Source organism: Coffea arabica, chromosome 2e (genome assembly GCF_036785885.1).
Source record: "Coffea arabica cultivar ET-39 chromosome 2e, Coffea Arabica ET-39 HiFi, whole genome shotgun sequence".
NCBI lineage: Eukaryota > Viridiplantae > Streptophyta > Magnoliopsida > Gentianales > Rubiaceae > Coffea > Coffea arabica.
Window position 1 is genome coordinate 52,860,033 of NC_092313.1, and position 14,718 is coordinate 52,874,750.

A 14,718-nucleotide genomic window follows, 5' to 3' on the forward strand; every position below is an offset into this window, starting at 1 on the left:
TCCACCACTCGTGCATTCAATCCCCTACTAAGAGGTTTAGACGCAAGAATGAAAAGAATAGGGGATAAGGTATCCCCTTGCTTAATCCCCCGTGTTGCTTGGAAAAAACCCTTGGCCCTGCCATTCACCAATACAGAAAACTAGCTTTGAGAGAGGGTATTCAAAATGAGCAAAATGAATCTGTAATCAAAACCAAACTTCTGAAGGAGCCGCCTCAGAAACCACCAGGATACTCTATCATATGCTTTCATCATGTCCAACTTGAAGATGCAGTTATGCCCCCGGGTTTTCTTGTTAATGGATGCTACCATTTCTTGGGCCAAGAGGACATTTTCAGCGATATCACGACCAGGATAGAATGCGGATTGCTCCGGAGAGATAATGTCTGGGAGAATAGCCCGCAATCTATTAGCAAGCACTTTCGTAAAAACTTTGTTAACGAAAGTGCAAAGGCTAATGGGCCGAAAGTCAGCAAATGTAGCTGGGTTTGACTTCTTCGAAATCAGCACAATCAGGGTACTAGCGATTCCCCTCGGGATCGGGGTTCCGGCCAAAAAATCCCGAGTCGCTGCCAAAACATCAAGGCCTACAATGTCCCAGCAGTGGCAGAAAAATAGTCTAGTGTAGCCATCCGCACCCGGGGCGCTATCCTTATCCAGATCATAAACAACCCTTTTTACCTCCTCCATTGTAACATCCCTTAGTAAAACCCCATTCTAGTCCGCCGACACAAACTCCGGTATGTGGACCAGCAGCTCCTCGACATCCCTGACCTCCTCCGCTGTCAGAAGCCGCTGGAAGAAGCTGACTGCTTGCTGACCAATCTGTTCATCATCCTCAAGCCACGTCCCCCCCATCATCCTTAATGCGGTGTATGGCAAACCTCGAGCGTTTCTCTCTAACTAAAGTATGGAAATACCGTGTGTTGGAGTCACCATCTCTCACCCAGCATAAGCGCGCCTTCTGGCGCCAATAGTCCTCTTGGACACGTAAGCTCTGTAACAAGTGACCCTGTGCGTGGTGTAGGTCAGTCCTCGCCTCATCCGTTAGATTAGCTTCATACATAATCTCTTTTTGTTGCACCTCAAGCTCGCGTTGCAGGACAGCCTGAAAGATGTCCCCAAATTGTTGTTTGCTCCATTGTCTTAAACATGCCTTTAGACGCTTTAACTTGAAAGCCAACCGATACATACCATACCCCTATGTGGGCAAATCCCAGCTACTCTGCACTGTTGATAAAAGCTCTGGGTTCGGAACCCAGAACGATTGGAACTTGAAGGGCTTTGGAATGCTAGCATCTGCAGATCGTAGGCTCACTAGCAAGGGTGAGTGGTCGGAGGCGGCGCGATTGAGATGCTGGACAGAGGTATTCGGCAAGAACTCGAGCCAGTGTTGGTTGATTAACACCCTGTCTAATCGCTTCCAAATCCTGGTACCTGCTCTAACACCTGACCACGTGTAAGCACTTTCAGAGTAGGGAAGCTCCTGGAGATGGCAGCCAGATATTGCACCATTGAAATCCGAAATCGCTCCAAGATCTTGGGCCGCCCGGCCCGTATACTCAGCCAGCGTACTGATGATGTTAAAATCCCCCCTACCAGCCACGGCCGTGTGATCGAGCCAGCGAGAGAGCATAGCTCAGACCATAATACTAGCCTTTCGGCCCTGGTACACTTGGCATAAATGAACGACGCATTAACAGTCTCAGTCCAGGAGTCGTGACCCGCCATAACGTGGAGGATTTGCTCCGAGTTGTACAAAACATTAAAATGAAAACCAGAGCGCCAAAACACCCAGATCTTATTCGATGAGTTGAGCAAACAAAAATCAAATGATAACTTCGTACACAAGACTTCTATATTACTAGCTTCTGCCATAGGTTCCAAAAGCACTAAAATAGCAATGTGATGGAGGAGGAGTAAAGCTCGCAAACGACGTACTGAAGATTTGTTCGTCGCTCCACGAATGTTCCAAATGAGGACATTATTCATTAGAAAGAGGGTGAGGTGGTACCTCGATGGCTTTAGAAGCTTGTCGTGTCAAAATCTGTCGGGTTCGAGGGATATACACCTTCCGCTTCCTCGATTTCCTTGGTAGTACCATGGTGAAGCCGTCCTCATCTCGTTCAGCCGTTGGAGGTGGCATATGCGGCTCCAAGGCCATGCTAAACTGTAGGAGGGAGACGGCCAGCGTCGCCCTATCTAGTGCGGCCTCGGGCTGGCCTTCTCCATCTGAGAGTGATCCATAGGAGGGTTCCTTCTCCTGTGCACCCAAATCAACAAATGTATCGTCACAAATACTCCCTAAGGCTGGTGGGTTTGCAAGAATCTTTAAAAGTGCCTCTTCAGCAGCTGGGTCAGTATTCCTGCCATCACCATCCTGCTCCTGCTCGCTCAGACACGTAGCAGTGGAGGTTGGTGCAACGTTAGTCGTCAGCAAGGCTGGGGCGGCGTCGATCGTTGGTAGGAGAACAGGCTCGGACTCTGGATGCAGCGCCACACTCCTCCGCTGGCTGTCAGCCACGTTCCTCTCCTCTGGGGCTTGGGAAACCACAGCCCCGACAACGTCCCGTCAAGTCGGACCGCCCCTATTCCCTCGCCTGTTCTGCCGACAATCCAGACTGGAGTGTCCCTGGCGATTGCAAGTCGAGCAGTACGATGGTAAGTTCTCGTACGCTACCCATTGCCAGAAGCCATGGGTGCCTGCTCCAATCTGGATGCGACCAGGCAACTCCTTGGAAACATCAAGATCAATGCAGATACAGGCAACACTGGGTCGGGACAGATTTGCAGTCGCAGCGTCAACTTGTAAGAGGCTGCCAATAGCAGTGGCGATTGAAAACAGCGATGCTTTGTCAAAAAAATGGACGGGTAGATGTTCCAAAGCAACCCAGACAGGCACATGCGTGGATTCACTTGTAACCTTAAGGTCTGGTGACCATTTAAAAGTGCGCATGGGAAAGTCAGCGATGTTCCACAGTCCCTTCGTCCAACATCACAGATAATCCTCCTCCGAACAAAACCTTATGAGGATATGCTGTTGATCCAGAAGACCAATGGTGAAACTGGAAGTGAAGCCAATCGTGGAGAAAGCCTTACGGAAGGTATCAAGGTTCGGTCTTCCATGGGAGAACTTCCCCACAATAGTGAATCTGAAGGGTGTAGCCAGCTTCGCAATGTCCTCCTCCGAGAACATGACGGCTGGTTTCCCCTTGAACTGAGCAGCAGGTCTGACCTTGTTAGGGGATGGCGCCGGCTGATGCTGAAGAACGGCAGCAAAGGAACGTCCATCCCTTCCTCCTGGTGGCTGGTGGCCAGCCATTGGTGAAAGCCCTAACCTTCCCAAAATAGCAAAGCTGAGAAAGGAATCTCAAGTCCTAATTTCTTTTTTAATCGAACTTTTCTATACTAAAGAATTTTGTTTCAATCACTTAACTATGTAAAACCAAGTTAAGAGAAGAAATTTCATCAAACATGCAAAATATAGGCATAATTTTTCTCCACTTTACATAATATATTTTCCTATAAATACAACATTTATAATCACATAATAGCCATTTCCAAGTTACATGAGCAACAAAGTGCTTAAGTCACATATATTTATCTTAAAAGTAGAAGAAATTTGAGTTACTAATGATATGAAACTTGTTACCCTTTGGATAAAATTGAAAGATTTTGAAACATATTGGGGCAATTTTGTAACTTTGGATAAGATTTTGAAAAAATTTTGACAGAGTTTTCCCTTAAAATTGGACGAAACTCCCTGCCGGCAACCCCAAATTAACAACAATTAAGTGCAATTCATATTCCAAACATCAAGTCCAAACAATGAACACAAAAATACTACAAGTACCACACATTTCCTCCCCCACACTTAAAATACATATTGTCCTCAATATGTAAGGAAAGAAAAACAACAAAAGATAGAAAAAAATACTCCCTAGTGCAATGGCTGAGATCCAGACCAACCATGAATCACAAACCTTCGCCAAAACATAAACATCTACTAACACTGTCTAAAAGATGAAATGTAAAAGGAAAAGGGAAAGATTAAAAGCGATAAAAAAAATTAGGAAACAACAATAAGAGCTATCCTAGAGGTGTAGCTTCAATCATCATCTTCATCTTCATCGCCGTCATGAGGTGGAGGAATGCCTAGGTGATACTCAATTCTCTCCAAGCGAGTGTCTATTTTTCCAAACTAATACTCAATATCGTCCAAGCAAGTAAAAAGCCGCTGCTAATTCGATTATTATGGGGGAGGAGGAGGTGCAACAGTAGAAGGATTGGCTTCCTCTCGGCCATAATGTGCATTTTGTCTCCGTTCTTCGGCAGGCTGAGGAATGTTCTCTGTACCAATACCCATACGACGAAGGGAAGAAACTGATAACTCGATTCAAGGCTTAACAAATTCCCGAGATACCTCCTGCAAGTTAACGTCTAGACTCTCGAACACCAAAGAGAGCTGACGAGGAAATGCCAATTTGAACGAAGCAGTCTGCCACCTCACCATAGACCTTATGTAGCTAATGATGATGTTCGGCAATAGAATTCGAGTGTAGGAGGATTCCTGATTATGAAACATGTAATCAAGAAAATATATATCACTTTTTCGGACCTCCGTATGGCCCGTCTTTTTGGGTATGACATTGTGTGCATCATATAGATAATGAGACGATGGCGATGTTCGAAGACACTTGTCACCATTGTCTCCTTCCTTGAAGACCTAAAAGGTTGGTACTCAAAATCAAACCTATTCATGGCATGCGATGGATCCCACCGCCTATTGGATGCGACGAAACCCTTCTTTAGATCAATTGCCTGACCTTGGTTGCTACATCCCAAAATAGCAGCTAAGCGTTCTCGTGATAAAACAATTCGGCACCTACACATCCATGACTCCACCAACTCGCCACTGTGATGTGTTTTGTTGTCAATATTGGTGTAGAACTTGAGTACCAAGTCAGGGTAGTAGTGAGTCGGCAATGTGAGAATTGGCGCCCAATCAAGTTGGTTAAACGCCTTCAAGATATGATAACCCACCTCAATTTCCGGTCTTACATGCATCTCAAAGAGAAACTCTAAATTAGCATGCGCTTCATACCACTGTTGATTCCTAAGACTTGTGAACTTGGCACTATCAAAAACGGTAGCTTCGGCACTCCGAGAAGTGCCCTCCCCTTGTTGTGTCCTCACCGATTAGGGTGATGGTAACCTCTCTTTTTCACTTTTTTCAATATCCTCATTCACCTCCATTTCGTCACTACTAGAAGACGAATAGACAACTTGCTTTTTCCTTGCCATAGTACCTAAGAAAAGAGATTCAATTATCTACATGCACTAACACATACTTCATAATTTTGGCGATAACGAATCCCAATTTACGCAACTAACCACAAAAACATATCTCTATGTCATAAGAAATCAAATAAACATACTTAAACGACCACTATTATGACATACAAGAAATGACATAAAAAATATCAAAAATTGTTAAAATCACCAATTTATCAGAATAGGTAACAAATATATTCCAATTAATCAAATTATCAATAAGTTATAGCAGTCTATAATTAGCAACAATAATGCACAGTTAGCTATAAATATGTTAAACAAAATCATCCTAATAACTCACAAAATTTATCAAATCACTCTCTATACACAATGCACATGCTAAAACATCATCAACTAACCATTTTGAATCATAATCATCTATCACAAACGGCTCAACAACATTCCTAACTAATTTTCTATTTTTAGCCAAATATAGCAAATTAAAAATTTAAAGAACTAATAATCCATCAATTTGCTACATTTGAACGTGTAAACATGTTTAAACAACCTAAATAATCATAATGGAGGTAAAAAACATCATCAAAAGTTTGAAATTAGAAGATGTCAGAAAATTTAGGAAATTGAAAAATACCAACTTCTAAAATACAAAGATTTGATGAAGAAACTTATCTCAATCACGAAGAATGATGTTTGGAGATGATGATTATGCAAAAAACCCTATGAAAATCACTTCAATTGACCTCCAATTGATGACTTTAAAAACTACAAATCGTAGCCCCAAATTTCTTAAAAATCGATTTTGAGTTTTTTTTTTTTGGATTTCAGTCAGTTAAAAAAACTTTGTGAGGGCTAAATGATGATGGTGCGATGACCCCACCCCCCCAGGGCGTATCCAAGGGTTTGGTGGATCGTCTGCCCGACTCTCGCCAGGACTCACTCACTAACGTTCTTGAATAGCCTTTAAAGCCTTGAAGTTAACATAAAAGTTCCATTTCCAACCAGTAATTCAAACTTAATTTACAATCCAAAAGTAAAGCATAGGATAATATTTCCAAATATTCCAAATACGTCTCATCTACAAAGATACAAGTACATGAAAGTTATGCACCCTAGTTCATGTTTACTTGCTCCGGCCTCCACTCCTGTAAGGAAAACAAACTAATAGAATGAGCTAAAAACTCAATGAGGTTCCCAAACAAGCAATCAAGCGGGCAAACACAGAAACATTTACATTTAGCACTTTGCACACTTGGCACAGTAATAAGCAGTCATTCAAAATCAATCATTCATTCATTGAAAGGATACGTGCTCACTTGGAGCCATTCATTCAAGTCATTCATTCATTCGTTCGCCAACCATTTTCCTTATCCCTCCAACATTAGAAAACATTTGCAAGTGAAAACTCCTTCAGTGTTCATGCCATTCATTCATTGATTTCATGGCATTGAATTCACAGGCCAGTTCTCCACCAGATTTCGTGATAATACTCGAGTATACCAAATATTGTCCTAGGGTCACCAGCCACCCGACCGAGTCCGCTTCTGGCTGGAGTCGACTGGCAACGAAGGGCAAGGATCCAGTTTGATAAGTGACTAATTTACGTAATAATTGTATGACATTTTATTTTATTTTTAGTCACTTTGGTTACATTATTGGAAAAAAATGAATCATTTTGGCTATAATTAGTGAAAAATGCTTTTAAGTGATTAAATGAGGTTTTTATCACTTTTTACTTGGATTTTGTGCATTTTGATAGGTTTGACACATTTCATATTTCGGCTATAACTTGAGCTACAATGATCGGATTGAGATGATTCTTAAACCAATTTGAAGATAAGAGATTTATCTACAACTTTGATGAAGACATCTGAATCCAGTTTGAAGGTTTTCCAGGTCAAAAATCCGAATTACAGTAGCTAATTTCTATTGGTTGAAGCTGAAACAGGGCAGTGAGTAGTCAAGGGTATTTCGGTCATTCCTCAGCTTACACAGATCCAAATGAGGTGATTCTTGATGCATTGGAAAGCTAACTCAAAGGGCTACAAGTTTTATGTTTTGGTCAAGAGCTAAATCAGCTTTTATCATCAAGAAAAGTTTAGTTGAAGTTGACGTAAAATCGGAACAGAGCTCAAAATTGAACAAAAGTGCACCAAAATGTCACTGTAGCAATTCGGCCGGAACTTGGCCGGATTTGTGGCCGGATTTATGGCCGGATTGTGGTTAGAGAAGGCTGCTCTTTACGCAAAAAACTTATTTTCACCTCAACAAGTCACATGCACTGCCAGACATGTGAGAACTACTTTGCAGTTGTAAAAAGGTGGTGTAGGCCTCATTTTCTTGGCTTCTTTCATCTTTATATAGCCAAAACTTGCAAGATTGAAGGGAGAAGAGAGACATACAGAAGAGAACTTGGACTGTAAAAATATCGCTCTTCCATTTTTCTTAGTGTAGGATAGTAGTTTAGATAGTTCATTCAGTCTTGTTTATTAGCTAGGCAAAGATGAAGATGGAGGATGAAGAAGGCAAGGAGATGAACTCATGTGACAAGGGTTACATTCCTTCCAAACTCTTTATCTTTTGTACTTGATTCCAAGTTTAGTTAATATACAAGTTCTGGATTTTGTGTTTAATATGTATCTTTAAAGTTTATGCCTTGGGTTTGGTTGAACTTTCTATGATTGTTAGTGTTTATTATTTGGTTATTTGATTGCTATTATTTGAGCAAGTTATTTAGCACTTTGGCCCTTTAAATCATGATTAATCTGGTACCATTAATTGTGATTATCTAAGGTGTTGTTTCTGCAATGAAAATTGAGATTTAACACTGGTTCAAGAAGTGCTAAACATAGGGAGTACACTCACGAAAGTAGAGGTGCACCTATATGGTTTTAGTGATTAATTTCATGTAATTTCATTGAAGAAATGAACTTGTAGCTAATTTCATAACCATGAGAATAAGTATGGATTAGTTATGAGTATAGTTGATTCACTACGAAAGTAGGTTTCACATGTTTAAGGAAATTACACCATAACTAGCCTAGATAGTAGTATTCAATGATCCAAAAATGGCAATTGCATGAGTAGTTAGGGATACCATAACCTAAGGAGCTTTCATTTGATATTTTCTTGCATAAGTTCAGTAGGTTTTACTTGTTATAATTCATTAATAGTCTAAATAATAGAGAAGCTTTATTAGTGCCGGTAATTGCAATCTTCCTTGTGGGATCGACCCTTAATACCCTATACTCGCTCACGATTCGTATACTTGCGATAAATCGCGTGTGGGGTATTTAGGAGTTTATAAATGTAAAACTTGATTAGGATGAGCTTAAATGTTATATGTATACCCTACGCCCGTCAAGTTTTTGGCGCCGTTGCCGGGGAAGATTTGGCAATATCGGTGTAAAGAGCAACTTTATTAGTTTAGACATTTTATTAGTTATAGTGTGAATGATATTTTCTGTTATTTTAGTGTTTTATGAGTGTATGTGTTTTATCACCTATTTTTCTTACTAATTTTTCTTTTAAGTTGTTTAAAAGTAATTTTAAGTAATGAGGAGGGTAGGTCAATTTGGAGGACAATGCTTGAAAAATGGAAGTTTGGCAATGGATAGTTACCAAGTGCAAAGCTCCTTCAACAGAGGTAACCAAGAATTTACTGAATGTATGTCTTTTGAAGATGGTTTAAGTTGCTTAAAGACTAAATTTGATGTTATGATGTTACAAGTTCAAATGAACACAATTATGCATGAAATTGAGTAAGGGAGGAATATCAATTCTTATATACAAGCACAAAATGTGGATTATTATGATGAATTAGAGCATTACAATCCCTGTTTTGATCGATATAGTGCTAATTGGAGCAATTCTCCTGCTTATGGTTGGGATAATCAATGTACTTATAGTGATTATTCATATTTTTATGATTACCAACCTGAAAGTGTCCAATATGAATCAAAACCATCTTGGGAGTTGGCAATAGAGAAGTTAGCTAATGCACCTCTACCTTGGGAGTTAGAAAGTGAACCAATAGCTAATGATTCTAATGCATCTTGGGAGCTAGCTATAGAAAATTTTTCTAATCAATTTGATTTAGCAATAGAAAAGCTAGCAAATGCAACTTCCGACCGTTTTGATAGGATTGAGGAAAGAATAGATGAATTAGCTTCTCACTTTGGTAGAATACATGAGCAATTGAATGCATTGTGTGAAGTTATTTCTTCTAATAATTTGCAAAAAGATCCTAGCATGAATAGTGGGAATGTTGTATGTGAAAATGGGTTGCATTTTGATCAAAATGATGATTCTAACTTGTGTTTCAATGAGGAAATGTCCATTTCACATAATAATATCTTTGGACCTAACTTTGAATCTCAAGAGGTGAGCTTTAATGACTCATTTTTCACTCCTCTTGAGGAGTGTATAAAAAGTACAGGTTTTAAAGGTATTCCTGCCCAAGATACTCTCATGGCATTTCCTTTGGTGAATTCTCAAGTGATGCATATTCAAGGTAATATCTATGAAACACTTGGAATAGGTAAGTCACTTTCATTTCTCACATCATTAGATCATGTGGCTTTTGCTATAAAGTCACCTTTTAATGATCCACTACGGCCTAAAATGGTGGATTACTCGTTAACTAAACCTTCTTGAAAAATGAGGTGATATAATCAAGCTAATGACTAAAAAGAAGCGCTTGTTGGGAGGCAACCCAACGATTTCTTGTTTTTAGTAGTTTTTAAGTAGTTTAAACTAGTGTTTTTGTGTGTCTTATAGGTGGCAATGGCAATGGTTTATCCAAATTGTTCAAGTGCAAAAGAGATTAGAAGGAAGCAAAAAGGGAGTTTTCATATTCATTTGATGCCTTTCATATATTTAAAGTGCTTTATGATAAGGTTATATTAATGCATGGTTTCATGTTTCGAAAGGCAATTGGTTGAAAAAGAGCATGTTTCACGTTTAAAGTGCAATTTTTCTTGAAGAAAATGAAACAAGTGGAAAATAGGGTGAGTTAAAAACTTGGTTGAATGGAAAATGGAAGGAAAAACTGCAGAAATAAAAAAATTTCTGTAGCAAATCCGGCCTGAAATCCGGCCACAAACTGGTCGGATACTTGGCCGGATTAACAGGGGAACAAAACACGGATTTTTGAGGCTACTGCCTTGAATCCGGCCGGATATGTAGAAAATATTAAAAAAAAAGTTTGTTTGCCGGATATCCGTGCACGGATTCCCCAATTTTCTTCTTCCTCTCTTCTTCAACCTTCACACACACTCACACCTAAAACTCCTAAAATCCATCTTTTCACTCTCAAATCTCCAAACTAAATACACCAAAGCACTCCCCTTTCTCTTAAGAGTTGATTCCATAGTTTAAATTCTTTCAAAAATAAGTTCTAATTCAGATTTGAGCAACTCAAGAACAAGGGTTTCATATTTTTGAACTCTCTATTTGAGGCCGAATTGGAGTGAAATTTTTAGGGGTTTCTTCACCATTTGCATCCATAATCATCAACAAACAAGTTTGAGGTAACAAATCTTCACCAAATGTTGTTATTTGAATTTTGCCATTTATCACTTTTTCTAATTTTTGGGCAATTTCGAATTTTTTTTTTCATTTTGTGAAGTTTGGAGCTTTACATTGTGCTTATTGAGCTTATTGATGATTATTGGTGATGTTTAACTCAAGGGTTTGTGATTATTTGGTGAATTTAGCAATTTTTAGCTAATTTTGAGGATTAATTTGATTTGATACTTATTAGCTAAATTCTTGAGCTAATTGGATTAAAGAAAAATGTAGGAGATTAATGGATTGCTCTAGGATATTTACATGCTAAATTTATGCTTAATTAGCTCATTCTTTGATTTTTGGCATGTTTATTCTAGAAATTTTGGTGAAAGGTGAATTAATGATTTTTTTAAGTCTAAAACTCATGGTTAAGGTGTTTTTTAGCATTTCATTAGGCTTATTTAGATCATTAAGTTGGGAGTGAGTTGTGTGATTATATAATTGCTTCCTCCAATTATTTGGACATTATATGCTTAAATGTTTTATTTGGGAAAATGATAGAGCACTTGTTGTTGATAATCAATTTTGATACTTACTGATCGTATTAATTCTACTTGTTAAGTAAGTAAGTTGATAAGTTGTCTCTTTAAAGATAAAGATAAACGTGAACAAGTGTTTGTTATCATTATTTAACAATGTACCTATTAAATGAAGTTAATGTTTAATAATTTTAATTAGGTACAATGGCTCGCACTAAGAAAGGTGCGGTGAAATCTCCTCCTCCCAATAGGAAAGGAGAAGCTTCAATGTCCAGACCACCGTGCATGAAAAGAAAAGCAAGTAGACGTCTAGCGCTTGAGGACGAGCCATCATCCGAAAAGGAGACTCAACAATAAGAGGAACAAAAGGCACAAGAGGACCAAGAGGAGCAAGTCTCATATGATAAGTCGCGCTTCACCTCCGCCGAAAATGTAGCATGGTATAATTCTAGGAGGGGAGCTAAGGTATTGGTGGAGAAAGATGTCACTCCGGATGTTGAGGAGGTCAACCATCTCAAGGCATCGTTTGCCAAATTGGGATGGGAAAACTTCTTTAACATCCCAAACTTCTATTATGAGGAGCTTGTCCGAGAATTTTATGCAAATGTGGAGGACAAGAAGGTTTTTCACTATGACACGAAAGTGATTACTTGTACAGTGTGAGGGAGAAAAGTTCGAGTCCATAGAGCTGATTTGGAGCGCTATCTTCCTGTTTCGGATGTGGGGTATAAGGTAGATTTGAAGAAAGCTTTCAAACCCAATGATTTGGACTCTTGGAACATGCTAGAGGCACTTGTACGCTTGGAGGTTGAGTACAAGGCTACTCAGAAGACCGGGCGGTATTCAGTATTGACTTCATCATTTTCGGAATCGCAACGTCTTCTAATTTACCTGTTTGCCTCCAACATTATTCCGGGGGCAAGTGGAACCAATGAATTGCGCACAAGTGATATCTATTTCTTGGATAAAATGGAGCATGGCTTAGGAAACATCCAAGGCATTCCATTGGGAAGCATTATCACCAACCACATGTGGGCTGTGGTTCGCAGTAACGACATCAAACATGCTTTCTCATATCCTCGGTTCTTGACCTTTGAGTTTCAAAGGGTTGGAGTGAATTTTTCTAATGCTATCCCTACAAGTTTCAAGAAAAAGGATGTCTTTGCACTGGATTTTTGCAGGTTTATTTTGAAGAGTAAAGACGTAGGTGGTCCTTCGACTCAAGGAGGTGCTCAGGGAGACATTAGGCATGAGGAGGAAACTGAAATTGAACAAATTGAAGAAGCTCAAGGGGTTGAGACAACCACCCCACTAGTCTCAACTGAGCCGTCTTCCTCACGTCGTCCATCCTCACCTCAAGACACTCGGTCGTTTCTGAAGAAGATAATGGATAAGCTGCTTTGCGTTGAGGCTGAGGTGAAAAAAAGTCGACAAGAGAACAAACGGAACTCCGAACGTCTTCGTCGCATTGAGACCAAGCTGGGTATTGAAGCTCCTCCAACTCCACCCTCTTCACCTGACCAAGCGACTACTTGAGGAAGTGCTCGTCACCACTTGACATTGCCGCTAGTCTTTTCTTTTATTTTCCGTAGTGCTTGTGATGTTTACTTTTTAGTGATTTTCTTTATTTTTTTTGTGTGAACTAATCCAAGTGATCTTCATCTCTGTTGTGGTGCTAGTGATTCAGACTTCTTAAGCTTGGAAATTCATCACTTGGCCATGGATTTGGATAGCGCAAATTCATATGAGTAGTATTTTCTTTACTCTTTATTTATTTTCCTTTTCTCACATTGAGGACAATGTGACGTTTAAGTGTGGGGGAGGAAATATTTGAATTTGCATTTTAAATGCTATGTGATGATATTTTGTGGATATAAATGCTTAGAAATGTTGGAATTGTGTTTGAATTATTTGCCATGTGGATAAATTGCTTAAATTTGGGTATGTTGGCAGAGAGTTTTGTCCATTTATAGGGGGAAACTCTGTCAAAATTTTTCTAAAATCTTTTCCAATATTTCATTATGGCTAAAAACTTCTTCAATTTTTTTTCATTTTTATTTCAAAAAGGGCTAAATTGTTCCAACCTTAAGTGTTTGATTCTTCCAATTGTTGAAACTTTATGTGTATTTTGGAAGGTTTAGTCCTCATTTAACTTGGAAATGATTATTATGCAATTAGAATTTTTGCATTTTAGAAAGTATATTTGGTAAAGTGAGGAAAATTATGTCTATAAATTTTACATGTTTAATGAGATTTCTTCTCTTTACTTAATTTTGCAAGTAAGTGATTGATATAGTCGATAAAGGTTATACTCCTCCTTTGATTATTTCTATATATTTTTCTATGAGGGAAAAAAAAGAAAAGAAAAAAAAAGAGAGAAAAAATAAAAAAAAAAGAAAAGAAAAGAAAGTAAATAAAAATTGTTCTACTCCAATGATTCTTGTACCAAGTAACCGGGGGTTGGCATCTACAAATGTCAACTTTCGCGTAAAAAGGTATTTGAATTAAGAGTATGCATAGCAACTTGAATAAGTGAAATGTTGAGTAACCAGGGATTTTCACCTAAAAGTATCGATTTTCGCGTCAAAAGGCATTCTCACTATTTAAGTAAAATTAGTGTGAATAAATCCCTCTTAGTTGTAAAATTTTGAGAAAAAGATGATTATAGGAGGAGGAAGGCTATAAATCGACTATGTGATTTGCTTATTTGTGAAATTAGGTTAGGGTGAGAGATTAAGTTTAACTTGTTGAATTTAGGGCATAATTATCTTTCCTTTACTTGATATTATGAGTATTTAGTGTAAATTGAACAGTTATATAATGATTATTTGCCAAGTCATGAGGAATTAAATTTGAAAAAGTGCATATATTGTTTCACTTCTTGTAGTTGATTATGTATGGATTGCTTGAGGACAAGCAATGATTTAAGTGTGGGGGAGTTTGATAAGTGACTAATTTACGTAATAATTGTCCGACATTTTATATTATTTTTAGTAACTTTGGTTACATTATTGGAAGAAAATGAATCATTTTGGCTATAATTAGTGAAAAATACTTTTAAGTGATTAAATGAGGTTTTTAACACTTTTTACTTGGATTTTGTGCATTTTGACAGTTTTGACACATTTTCATATTTCGGCTATAATTTGAGCTACAATGATCGGATTGAGATGATTCTTAAACCAATTTGAAGATAAGAGATAGATCTACAACTTTGGTGAAGACATCTGAATCCAGTTTGAAGGTTTTCCAGGTCAAAAGGCCGAATTACAGTTGCTAATTTCTATTGGTCGAAGCTGAAATAGGGCAGTGAGTAGTCAAGGGTATTTCGATCATTTCTTAGCCTACACAGATCCAAATGAGGTGATTTTTGATGC

General features: G+C 38.6%; 1 protein-coding gene across 1 annotated transcript; it reads right to left on the reverse strand.

Moving 5' to 3' along the window:
• Positions 1 to 1,200: 1,200 nt before the first annotated feature.
• LOC140036336 (uncharacterized) lies at positions 1,201 to 1,635 on the reverse strand. The gene has a single exon (XM_072077702.1). The coding sequence runs from the start codon at positions 1,633 to 1,635 to the stop codon at positions 1,201 to 1,203; it is 435 nt and encodes a 144-aa protein (XP_071933803.1).
• Positions 1,636 to 14,718: the final 13,083 nt, after the last annotated feature.